The sequence below is a fragment of the Gopherus flavomarginatus genome, chromosome 7, assembly GCF_025201925.1.
Source record: "Gopherus flavomarginatus isolate rGopFla2 chromosome 7, rGopFla2.mat.asm, whole genome shotgun sequence".
Lineage (NCBI taxonomy): Eukaryota > Metazoa > Chordata > Testudines > Testudinidae > Gopherus > Gopherus flavomarginatus.
Genome location: NC_066623.1, coordinates 81,543,378 through 81,556,860, shown reverse-complemented (window position 1 = coordinate 81,556,860; position 13,483 = coordinate 81,543,378). Strand labels below are relative to the sequence as shown.

At 41.2% G+C, this 13,483-nt stretch overlaps 1 protein-coding gene across 6 annotated transcripts in view; it reads left to right on the top strand.

Moving 5' to 3' along the window:
- The window catches only part of SLC44A3 (solute carrier family 44 member 3), a 173,847-nt gene that overhangs the window by 107,048 nt on the left and 53,316 nt on the right, over positions 1–13,483 (top strand). For all 6 annotated transcript variants that reach the window (XM_050960948.1, XM_050960946.1, XM_050960949.1 and 3 more), the window contains 4 exons: positions 7,007–7,100; positions 8,696–8,865; positions 11,369–11,458; positions 12,142–12,266. In XM_050960948.1, the coding sequence (XP_050816905.1) occupies positions 7,007–7,100; positions 8,696–8,865; positions 11,369–11,458; positions 12,142–12,266 (479 nt within the window). The remainder of the gene's footprint in view (positions 1–7,006; positions 7,101–8,695; positions 8,866–11,368; positions 11,459–12,141; positions 12,267–13,483) is intronic.

Below are 13,483 nucleotides of genomic sequence, written 5' to 3'. Positions count from 1 at the left end.
TTTTCACTAGCATTATGATGTAGTGTTTTACCAGCAGAGGGCCTGAAGATACTGGACTAAAGTTCTTAGGTCTGAGGCTGGATAATATTTTATTCCATTCTAAATCATTAAGGGCCCAGTCATGCTTCAGTTTACATTAATAAGGTTTTTGCCATTATCTTAGTGGGAGCAAACAAGACTCTAAATGCCTAAATATGTGGGTATTTGTGTGCCTCCAGTCTGGAGGATTGGTGATAGATGATGACAATGAAATGCAGAAGGTAAGGCAGAAATAAAGCTGTGCTCGTTTCCCTTAATAAATTCACATAGCTTTGGAATCTAAATTTTAAAGATTCAGTATTAATGAAAATGAGAATTAGAGCCAAATTCAGAGGTGACTCAAGAGGGAGCAGAAGTTGGTGTACTGTTATTCCACCATCTTCCCAACCCTCCAACATGTATATTGCTCCAACGTAAATTCTCCTAAGGCTCCCTTAGACTTACATGTAGTAATGTATAATTTACATTCTCACTTAGTATGACGAACGGAGTCTAAGGAAATGTAAATGAGTGAAACATGTACACCAAAGAGAAGTGTGTAGCAAGAAAAAAAGCCTTCTCCCCTTCTTGAACATACACATTGATACACCACCTTCTGTCTCTGTAGCATTTAATTTACACCAGTGTAGACTCCATTACATTGTTTTACACATCAGCAGCTGCGCGGTGATGATGCTAGTCACCTGGATTTTCAGGATGACTGTGACAATTGTAGTTTTTACTAATGGGTCTTTGTGTGACTCCATGGACGAATTTGGGAAGAACATTTACAGTGCTGGCCACAGAGCTATTTGCCTGGTTGTATTGATTGAGCTGCACCTTGTTTCTGTGCCTGGGACTGTACTTCCAGTTCTTAGCATGATTCCTCTCAAAGTCGAGGACACATTGCCTTATGGCGTGGTACCATGTAATATGATTTAAGGTTACGATTCTGTCACAGATATTTTTAGTAAAAGTCAGGGACAGATGCAGGCAATAAAGAAAAATTCACAGAATGCCCTAACTTTTACTAAAAATACCTTGAGTGGGGCAGACTAACAGTAGAAGCGCTGCCAGGAGGGCTGTTGGGGCCACTGCTGCAGCAGCCTGGGGTCTGGCTGCTGCTCTGGCAGCCCTGGGGCTGACTCCGGCAGCTGTTCCAGCCCTGTCACTGCTCCTGTGGCAGGGGCTGGCCCAACCCCTGTTCTGCTCCCCACCTTGACTTCGGCTGCTCCAGCCCTGGGGCCGCTGCTCCAGTCCTGCCACTGTGGAAGTCTTGGAGGTTCTGGAAAGTCACAGAATCATAACTTTAAAAATGCTCAATCACCAGTTATCATAACTCTAGTCCCAGATTTGGACCTTAGCGTCCAAAATATGGGGGTTAGCATGAAAACCTCCAAGCTTAGTTACCAGCTTGGACCTGGTACTTGCTGCCACCACCCAAAAAATTAGAGTGTTTTGGGGCACTCTGGTCCCACTGAAAAACCTTCCCTAGGGACCCCAAAACCCAAATCCCTTGAGTCTCACAACAAAGGGAAATAATCCTTTTTCCCTTCCCCCTTCCAGGTGCTCCTGGAGAGATACACAGACACAAGCTCTGTGAATCCAAACAGAGTGACTCCCCCTCTCCGTTCCCAGTCCTGGAAACAAAAGCACTTTCCTCTTCACCCAGAGAGAATGCAAAATCAGGCTAGCAAATCCAACACACACAGATCTCCCCCTGATTTCTTCCTCCCACCAATTCCCTGGTGAGTACAGACTCAATTTCCCTGAAATTTCCCAGTAAAGAAAACTTTAACAGGTTTTAAAAAGAAAGCTTTATATAAAAAAGAAAGAAAAATACATACAAATGGTCTCTCTGTATTAAGGTGACAAATACAGGGTTAATTGCTTAAAAGAAATATGAATAAACAACCTTATTCAAAAAGAATACAAATCAAAGCACTCCAGCACTATATTAATGTAAATACAAAAGAAACAAACTCTTTGGTACTCACAACTTGGAAACAGAAGATTAGAAAGCAGAAACTACTTCTCCAAAGCTCAGAGAAAGCAGGCAGACAGAAAACAAAGACTCAGACACAAAACTCCCTCCACCCAGAGTTGAAAAAAAAAATCCTGTTTCCTGATTGGTCCTCTGGTCAGGTGCTTCAGGTGAAAGAGACATTAACCCTTAGCTATCTGTTTATGACACCAGTTGCTCAAAATTCAACTCAAAATGTTCATTTTGCGCAGATTTTGTTTCAGGGTGTCTTTTGAAGCATTTCATCTGCCCTCCACGCTTAAGATTGCTGGAGCTTAATTTGGAATATGAGACTTGTTTTGGTAGATGGATCTCAGGCATACAAATTACATCGCCAGTCCATCTCCATTGAGCACTGATCAAATGAGCCTTGCTGCCAACTGAACCAGCTTTTGCCAGGACTTCAGTGTTGGAAGTCCGGTCTTGCCATTTGTTGCCCAGCAATCATTGTAGGTGTCACAAATAGAAACTGTCGAGATTTTTAATGTACTGTTGTTAACAGGTCCATGTTTTGCACCTATAGAACAATGTCGTGAGGACAACAGCATTATGGACTTTGATTTTTTTTGTCTGTAGACATATTCCATATTGCTTCCAGATTCAGTGATAGAAGTGACCATATACAGTACTGGCTTTCTTAATTCACGCATCCACATTGTGGTCAGTTGTCACTTGGTTGTTCAACATGCTGCCGAGATAAGTAAACTGTTTGACGGCTTGGAGCCTCATACCTTCCAAGCTTATTGATGGGTCTTAGTTAGGCTGTGGAGGAGCTGGCTGGTACATAAACTTGGTTTTCATTGGGCTGATGGTGAAGCCGAAGTTATGAGCTGCCTCAGCAAAACAATTTGTAAGATCTTTTACTGCAGCTTCAGAGTATGCCATCAAAACCCAGTCATCAGTGTAGAGCAATTCTTGGATCAATGTGTCTGTCGCTTTGGTGTTTGCATGTAGATGGGAAAGATTGAAGAGCTTACAGTGTAAAGCTCGTAAAGATGCCACTTGAAGAGTCACAAAAGGCTTCTTCTAGCATTGCAGCAAATAATACAAAAAGACTGGGAGCTAGGATAAATACTTGCTTCACCATATTTGTGATTAGAAATGAGTCTGTTTAGATCACCATCAACGCTAACTAAGACTATGTTTTAATCACGGGTATTTTGAGTAAAAGTCATGGACAGGTCACGGGCAGTAAAATTCATGGCCAGTGACCTGTCCATGACTTGTACTATATACCCCTGACTAAATGTGGGGGGTGGCGGGGAAGGGCAGGATGACGACAGGGGGTGCTGTGGGGGGGGCAACCTGCGGGGACACCACGGATGCTTGGGGAAGGCAGCCCTGGACCCCCACTAGTGCTGGGAGGAGGGGTTTGTAGGGCTGACAGGCTCCCTACCCAACTCCTCGCGGATCTCTGGAAGTGGTGACGTCCCTCCCTCCCTCTCAGCTCCACACGCTGCCCCTGCCCCAAGCACTGGCTCCGCAGCTCCCATTGGCCGGCAACCTCACACGGAGCTGGCCAAACCCTCCTCTCCCTGCGCAGAGTTGGCTGAACTCCCTCTCCCTCCCCTCCCACCCTCCCTGTGCAGAGCTGACCTGAGCTCTCTTTCCCTTCCACCCCCTCCCCCTGCTTGGAACTGGCCAAACCCCCTTCCTGGGGGAGGGTCAAGGGAGCTGACCCAAGCCTAACCGTTGCTCCGGTGGGCTGAGGGCCAGTGCTCCAGCAGGTCCAGGCCAGTCAGCTGTTGGGTAGCCCTAGGAGCTGACCGCCAACTGGCTCTTTGTGGAGCTGCTGTTCTGGGACTGGCTGGTGCTCCAGCAGTCCCAGAGCTTACCGTGGCTGCTGTTCCTTCGACCCCAGGGCTGGCCACTGGCCAGCTGTTCCGGGGTCTGCTGCTCTGACCCTGCTCCAGAAGAAGTCATGGAGGTCCCGGAAAGTCATGGAGTTCATGATCTTTATGACCTCGGTGACAGAATTGTATCCTTAATCATGATATATTCCCCAAAGTTAGCGTATAATGTATCATCATTAATATTCTTGTCTGACTTGTGTGGGCTGTGTACAAAGAGTTATAAATATACACTAGAAATATGTTCTTAAAATGTGTTTGGCAAGCAATGCATAAGTACAGTCTGCCTTAGAAAAAAGAATGTCATTTCCTTATCGGACCAGCCTGATGGTCAGGCAGACAGTGAAGGTACATTTAAATGCAGGGTTTAAAAAAAAGTGTCAAATTAGCAAGTGGGGAAGGTAGCCTCTTAACAATAAAGACAAGGGTTCTTAACCTCAAATGATAAGCAATTGAATCAATTGATTGTATACAATATTACTATATTGTAAAATTGTATCAAGTAAGGTTTTCTTATGAAAGCCAGTGACATTCTGGTGATTAATATCATTGTGAAATGTATGTATTAACACCCTAGGAGGAATCATGGATACTCACTGATATTATGCTTTCAAGTCTGTGCTCAAACACAGGGAGAAACAGGTTTTCTTCCAGACAGGAGGAAAGGCGGCTATCTACCTGTCTCCAATGTAAATTAAGCAGTTTGGAGTCAAAACAATGGAAGCGCTGTTTAAATACAAATTAACATGAAGATAGAAAATCCACAAGGAGGAAAGAGCAGCAGGAAGCCTTCTAGGCTCTTGAGACGAACACAATGAACTTTGTGATGATATAAGGAGGGCAAAAAGATGTGAGTTGTCCATCACTTGAGGGATTCAAGGGGCGAGAGCTGGATCCTTTAGCCAAAGGGGTTGAAGTCTCTGGGAAATGAGTTTGGTGAGAAATCTGCTTAAGCAAAGATTGTAACTTGCTTCTAAGACTAAAAAAATTTTCAGCATATTTTTACTTTTTTTTTTGTAGCCTTTTCTGTCTTTATTCCTTATACTGGATTTCACTTAATCCTATGCCCTTTTTTAAATAAACTTGTTTAACTTTTACTATAAACCAATTGATGGCTGTGAGTGAAATTAGTGTGTTTGTCAAACCCTAATTAAATTAGTGAGCTGCATTGTCTCTTTGAAGGAGCAAAGAACTTACTAAGTTCTGTGAGTGTTCCAGGAGAGGGCTGCATGCTAGAGGGAGACATTTCTGGGGAACTTGGGAGTTGGGGTTCACTGTTTGTTACTTGTAGGGCAAGGTTTGGGCTGACAGAGCCCTGAAGAGTTTGCTGGCAAGGCATGCAAGCTGGTGTGTCAGGAAGTTGTCATACAACTTAGCAGCAGCAAAATTCTCACTTGCTGAGTCAGAGAGGGTAACACAGTAACTCAGTTCTGGGGCCCTCAGCAGATTGGCAGATGATTTTGGGGAAATTCAGGACTGGGAGGGTATTAAGGTTATTCTACAAATAGTAAGTGGGCAGTGGAAGCCAGGGTGTGACCGGTATGTTTGTGTGCAGGCTGTTGGTGTTAAGGCTGTGAACCACAGAAGCATAGTTTTGAAAGCACCCAGAGGTGCAGGGTAGGTGGTGACACAACCCGTTACTGGTCTGGGTTGAACTCCAAAATGTCACACCCTCATCAGAGTTAATCACTGTCAGTATGTAAGACCTGATCAGTGAAGCGTATCATTCAACTCGGGGGCAGTCAGAGTTCCCAGTCGGTTGTTCATACCGACGGATAGGCTCCCCAAACAAGAGACACGATTCCATCTGATTGCAAAGCCAACACCTGTGTTGTGGGGCTCATTGTGTGGGCTTCCCTTCCAGAAAAAAAGTACACCTAGCATGCTTCTCAGCCAGTTGACCCTCTTCAGCAAGGCACATCTCTCTCAGAGCTGCAATGTGAATACAGTATCTTTCAAGCTCTTGAGCAACTGAAGCAGTCCACTGGGCAGGACCATTAGTTTGGTTTGGACAGTTAAGGGGTGTACGAACAGTCCACCTTACGACATTGAAACAAAGGAAACTTTTCAAGGCTTGTTTGAATTTTGACTGCGTGATGGGATGCCCTCCAGCTTCAATGGGCTGTTCACGATGAGCAATTTTCAGGAGAACTTTTCTAGCACCCTCCTTTGATTGAGATCAGCTGTGCTATTCCTGAGTAGAGCAGCTGAGTCAATCAAGATGCTGCTGGACTGTAGTATCACTCCAAGTCAACGCAGAATCTTGACCTGCCCACGTGCAGTTTCACAACTATGACTCCCAGTGATGACCATCACTCTCACTTTCACCGTTACCCTATCACTCTGGGACTTATTAAGCTGTCAAAGGCTGTGCCAGAAATTGTGTAAGGTGGAGGAGCAGCTGCATACCAACTCACATACTCTCTCGATCAACAAGACCATTTCCAACGGCAATGTAAATCGAGACAACTGAAGGACTTGCTGATTGCATGTTTATTTTCAGAATGACCTTCTCTTAGATCAGTGGCCCAATTTCCCAGGTTAACAAACTTGATCTACCCAGCAAATTGGTATAAGTAAGTCTAATTTACACCATATTACACATCGTCTCTGAATTTGGCCCAAAGGGGAGGCTTCTCGAGGTATGAGAAATGAGAGAAAAGAAATTAGTGTAATCATCTGAGTCTAGAGAAATTTGGATTTTTCCGGTGTTTCAGTTAGCTGTACTTGCATTTTCTAAAAGAAGTTACAACAGTGTAGTGATAAAAGTAGGAAAAATGGAAAACAGTACTCTGTAGAGAGTGGATAGGGGTTTGATCTTGATTCATGAAACTGTTATGTGGACTGTTTAGGAGACAGATTAAAATCTTAAACATAAGTGTTTAGCATCATGGGGTTTTTTTAATTTAAATACAGAATTATTGAGGAAAAACACTGTAGTTTTGCTAATTAATATTTATTATGCTGCACAAAATCGTCAAAACAACGATTTATTTGAGCAGCCATGCAATTAAGGGCTATTTATAGAGATTTTTAGTATTTTTAAGAAGTGTGTTTTCTGCCCAATAACGGATGTGAACTAATAAGTTACCATTTGTGGGTTTTTTATTCTTAGGTTCTTCCCTTTGTATTTATAACGTGAACATTTCCAGTTACACACTAAATCCAAAGGCATCTGAGCTGTGTCCCACACTGCCAGTTTCACCAAGGTAAGAATTACTGTATGCTTTACTGCACTGTTTGTTCAAGACAGCTTTTCAAAGACTGTTCTTCCCATTTTGTCTTTGACTTGATGCATAACAATCAGACTTATTTTACTTTAATATCTTTGATATTATATTTTTGAATTCTCATGTTTATACACACACAGTTCATACCCCTGTTCAGCAGAGATTGTTAAGCATGTGCTCAAGTGAAATCCCATTGCCTCCTGAAGGCACAGAACTGGACTCTTTATGCTTACCTACTCTGCTGCACAAAGGAAAGTGAAGAAAAGAGCATGAGAGACCTTTCAGAGGTGAAACGTTAAATGAATTGAAAAGAGGGCACCTCACGCTTATTGCTTTGACAATCTGTATTTTCTCTCTGCAGTGTGAAATCCTTGAGAACAGTCTCTTTATGTATGTGATACCTCCTCGTAAAAGCAAAACTGGTCGAATCAGTTTCCCTAGTAATAGTCACCATTTACTTATTAATTAGGGAGGCGTACTGTGCTGATGGACTGCTGTCTCCTTTTATACACACACATGAGTTTGTCTGAGATCTAAAAACCTTCTTGCTGGCTTAGTGTAGCAGTGCCAAGACTAGAAAGATAATATATTTAAGACACTTGGCTAACAGTGCCAAATAACATTATTTTTATATGTAAATATTTGACTGGCCTACCTGTTTTCTCAAGCTGGTCAGTTCTAGTTTAATATACCCTTAAGAATGTTGGAATATCTTAAACACCATGAAAAATGTGTGTGTATTAAAAATACCTACAATGAATAATAATATTGATATAGCCTACAGCCATACTAACTTGTGCATTGATCCCATCCATTCTTGCAAATTAAGCAAGTCAAGCCCAGTTCATATTTGAATAGGAGCCCAAAACAGAGCAGAAACACTGTTGGTGTTTAGTAGATGGCACTCTTCCTGAGTCAGTAGTGAACCAATACCTCACATGGAGGCACTATGCTGATAGAAGTGCTGTCTTTCAGGTGAAATATAACTGACCTGCTCACTATTTGTGGCCATGAAAGATCTTGTGTCTCTTTTCCTAAGAGTAGTGGTATTAATCACAATGACCTGGGAAAATTCCAATTTGCCTGAATATGTTCTGCCTTCCTAAATCTCTCCTGCTGTTTTAATCAGATAGAGATACTCACTTTCCATTATAAACTGCTGTGCAGTGTTGCTGTGCATTGTTAAATTTGCTGTGCTATTTTATTCCAGAAGTGGCTACAGTTTAGTGGGTAGGAAGAAATGATCTCCGTATATTGGTTTAAGTTCTGGAAAGTGTTTTGAGACAACCTGAAATAGTTCAGGGGAACCCTAAGTTCAGTCTAAATATTCCAAATTCAGCATAAACTGCTTACTTTAATTTGGAACTGTTTCTTTATTTTGGTGGCAGTGTTAATATATTTAATTTTTACTAAAAAGGAAGAAAACATAATAGTACATATAAACAAAACAAGGGAACTTGATTGGGAGTTGCACTTGTTTTGGGACTGCGGGATTGATCCCTGAATGTATCTGAAACCTTACTCTCCAGTAATCAATCTTTTTCTCCCACTTCTGTTTTTTTTTAATTTTCCAGCAAATCCTTTCCATTGTTTAATCGATGTGTTCCACAAAACCCTGAGTGCTATTCGCAGTTTGCATCCATCTTGATAAATGTGGTTAATGAAGTTGATGTTTTTCATCGTATTCTGAGTGGAATAATGGCAGGAAGAGATACTGTCATAGGACTGAGTGTCCTTGCACTAGGTAAAGTTATGAATAGAAGATGGATTTTAAAAAAAATTATTAAAACAGAGTCTCATGTTTCAGATCTTTGTAGAGAGAACTCACTTTTTAAAATATTGAATCTTGATATTTGCTGCATAGACAAGTTTGTTCTGTTAAGAGAGAGAACTGCTGTTTGCTTTCACAAGACATTTGGTAGACTAATGAAATTCAGACTTATAGAAACCAGACTAGAAACTTATTCTGTAGCACTTATTTGGTTTTTGTCTGACTCCATTTATAACTTTGTCACCTAAAGTTTTTAAATCAGAATTTATCCTAGCATGAGGTATGTTTTAATGATATTAAATGATACTAATGATGATGATACTATTTCCTCTTTTCTTGCCATTCTGAGGGGGCCATCGAGGTCTTAGAAGCTAGTTTCTCCTTTGAGTGATTGAAGATCTGTATTTTCCTTGGGCATGAATGTGCCGCGCACATCAAAGCCAGAGAACCTTACCTAGCAGTACCTGTAGGGATGGCGCTGATGCCTTCTGGCCATTAGCTCCTTCCCAGGCTGTTTAAGAGCACTCTGACCCTTCTCAGTTCCTTTACCAAACATTAAGAATTGAGACTCGGCTGCAGAGGGGATGGAGCGTGGGTCAAGGAATACACTTCTGCACCTATATCTTGAAGAACAACACTTATCTGTACTGTGACTAACAGTCTTTTCTTCGAGTGACTGTAGGCGTGTGCTCCACTCAGGTGATTCACAAGTAGTTTCAGAAGGAAGTAGGGCTCAGAGTCTTCTCAAGACTACCTTCCCAAAATTTGCATCTGATCTGCACTCAGATGTATTAACATAATGCGTGGTTAGAGTACTTTATGTATGAAAAACCAAGTAGAAGCTGTGCAAATGTCCAGTGTCAAAATGCCACTGAGAAATGTGACCAATGCCACTGGAACCTAGTTATATAGCTCTTAACCTGTGTAGAGGTGAAGTCTGAGCTATCCCATAAGCTATTGTAATACAGGATGTTATCCACCTGGAAATCAGCTGCATGGAAACCAATAGACCCTTCATGCAGTCTGCAAAGGAAACAAAAAGATGAAGTGATGAACAGAATAGTTTAGTTTCCTTCCAAATGAAAACGCTGTTTGTCAACACTTGAATGAGGTTTGGGAAAAAATACAAGTGAGTATTGTCTGAGTAAGATGAAATTGTGACACGACCTTTAGACAGAAACTTAAGATGTGGCACCAAAGCGACCTTGTCTTTGAAAAACTGGTTATTCTAGGTATACGCTTAAGGGCCTGCAGGTCACTAACTCAGCTCACCGATGTTATGGCCACAAATAACTCGTGCTCTGTCTCTACTATAAGAAAAGACAAAGTTGCCAAGGGCTCAGATGAGGACTCATGAGGGCATCCAACACAGTGCTAAGGTCCCATTGAGGAATCACTTCCTGCACTGGTGGGAAGAGACAAGGGATCCTTTCAGAAATCTGACTACCATGGAGTTTGAGAAGACTTTGATTTGCCTTGGATGGAGGATGAAATGCTAGAATCACTGCCAGGTGGACCCTCCACAAACAGAGACGGACCACAGGACTGAAGGTGCAGCAATTACTCCAGAATGTCCTGAATGCAGGATTGTATTGGTAGAATCCTGCAGCCTAGGAACCAAATTGAAAAACATGTCTGTTTAGCCAGATAGGCGGCCCTTAGTGTAGAACCTGTCAAACAGCTTCAGAACAGCACTCCTGTTCTGTGTCTATCCATGCAGCATCCATGCTGTGAGGTGCAGGCTGTTCAGTGCTGGGTGCGAAATCTGACTGATACTGAATCAGTAGATTGGGACCACAGGGATGAAAAGAGAGACTGAGGAGATCGCCCTTACACTAGCACCACCCCATCAGTGTACTGCTAGCCAAAAGTTCTCCGGCTTTGGTGCGCTCAGCATGGACCTCTGAGTGGAATATAAATGTGCATTCTCACCCTGAAGAGCAATAGCTACAGTACAGGAAGATAACTGTCTTACTCATGTAAACTGAAAATGTTTTATATGCTTATAAATATTAAAGTAATTAAGTTAGTTATTAATAGGTAACGGTAATTTTACATTTTCAGTATAAAAAATCAGTTTGATAGCTTTGATTTCATGTTTCGTGAGTTGAAATTAACAAAAACTAGCTTCAGGATGAGAGAACAGAGGGTAAATCCATCCTAGAGAGAATGGACTTCAGAAGTCAAGGGTTATACCCGTAATGAATTTACCTTACGAACCTGACTACTCTACATAATTACTAATTCTGGTCATTTTAGGCTCTGATTTTGAAACATTTCTGGTCAAAACAGAATCTCTTCAGTTTTAAGGCCTATTGGTCTCTGCTTTTGAGATCAGTGTTTACAAATAAAAAATCAGGACTGTAGAAAAACCTAAATTTTCCATGTAAAATAATTAGTTTGATTAAATAGATCATAACTTCAGATGACTGTTAACTCTTTCTATATATATGTATATATTTTTTTTATTTTCCAGCCTTCTCTTTAATAATGGTTTTAACCTTCAGATTCATCACCACACTTCTGATCCATATTTTCATTACACTAGTTGTGTTTGGATTGTTATGTAAGTATATTTATTTATAATGGATGTTTAAGTAGCACATTATTTCACCGAATTGAAGGAAAAACATAAAGGAATAAACAGCAAACCTGTTTTTCCTCGGCTATCCTTCAGTAAGCTAAATTGGGTCCCAATCCTGCAGTCAGATCTATGCTGGATTCTTTCTCTGTGGATGAAAAGGCCTGGCTGTGCAGGTCTAGCTGTAGGATCAGAGTGTTGAGAGGTATGTTTTGTTTTAATTATTTATAGACGTCTGCAGATTGAATTTCTTTTGACAAATGATTTGAGTATGAGCAGTGTTAACGTTTCCAACAAAGTTTTAAATAGAGAATTGAACAATGCATCCTTTATAAAGAGAAAACTATTAAGAATGATCAAAGCCTGAAATGTGAGCTATCTTATAAGTTATGTTTATCTTCTGCAATGATGCTTAACTTCAAGGCTGCGAGAAAACCAGACTTAATGTTGGCTTTGACCTCAAAATAGCAAACCAGCCACACAGTTTCATTCTGTGAGCACAGATATGTGTATTTACTCCTAATGTTTCTCATTCTGTGCTACACTACTCCATTCTTCAGTTAATCTGTAATTCAAGAGAAGGTAACAGACCTATAACATGTACACATTAGCTTGCCAGTCACTTGTGAAGCGCTGTCTGCACCTTCATGGATTTGTGTTTGTTCTAGTTGTCTCAGGTGTTTTGTGGTGGCTCTACTATGACTACACTAATGACCCAAGCATAGAACTGGAAACTGAAAAGGAAAATGTAAAATTTTTACTTGGATTTGCTATCATATCTACCATCATCACGGTGAGAAATTTTACAGAATGATTATTAGGGAGTTTAATGTTAGAGATGGTAATCTGAAACCTTGAAATAAAACTATATTGCAGCAATGTGAGTGCACATGCTCCCTCCTTTATTTACACTTGACATTGAAAAGGAGAAACTCCATTGTAGAGGGTAACTGAGGCTGTGTGGTGATGTTTCAACCTTGACATGGTCAGTTTATCTCTCTGTGGATTGCACTCTAGTGCATTCTGCTTTCCATTTGCAGCCAAATAAGATCTGCTTATAATTATTGAATCCTTTTCTTACATTTTATGGTGACATTCAGCTGTATTCACTTGTAGAGTCTGTACGAGTCTCTCGACAAACTTAAACCCTGTGCTAGGGGTATAGGATGATGCCAGCAGAGCAGCTGTGCTGGAGGACTTTTTCGCTGGGCACACTGCTGAGGTGTGGGTCTATAGACCATCCTCAGTTAAGCTAATGATGAGGTTGAGTGAGCAGAGAGACACTGGATCCATGGAAATGTGAATCCTGTGGACCCAACATACCTTGTAGGTGGCACAAAGGGGCAACAGCCATTGCAGAGGGGTGAAAGGTCTGTGCTGCAGTTTAGTTTGTTGGCCAGAAGCTGTAGTGCTGAATTTTTGCCTTCCTATCATCCACCTCCTGTTCACCACACAACCTGATTACTATGGCTTTATGCTGTTGAAATGAATGTTTCACCTTATTTAGCACTGTAGCCCAGTATGAATGTGTGAACAGGTCATGTATTGTTGGGAAATGAATCAGTTACATTAATATTTTTTTAAAAGAAAATGTGGTTGTCCACAATCGACAGTCTGTATTGTGTTAAAGTGACTAATATAATTGTGATACACACTAGAGATTGCTTGCATATTCTCTGTACATTATCAGACAGTCGACTCTGCACCTCTTCTCTTCCTAAATAAAAAAATAAGAAAAGGTTTCTTTGGATGCAGATTTGTTCAGGTGCAATGCATTTGCCATTTGTAGAATTGCAAATACATCATCTGCTCCCAGTGGCTCTTCTGAGAGCATCTGGCATCTTTGTAGAGCAGGCTAGAAAAGTGATGAAGCAGCTTCTATTGTGAATATTTGTTGTTTTGTAGTTTCCAGTGTGCATGTCTTTTAGATGATTGCAGTTCAGTGTTAAAGATTTAGTGCATAATAGTTTTATGAAAAGACATGTTCTGCTGCAGTTCCTTTGTGAAATC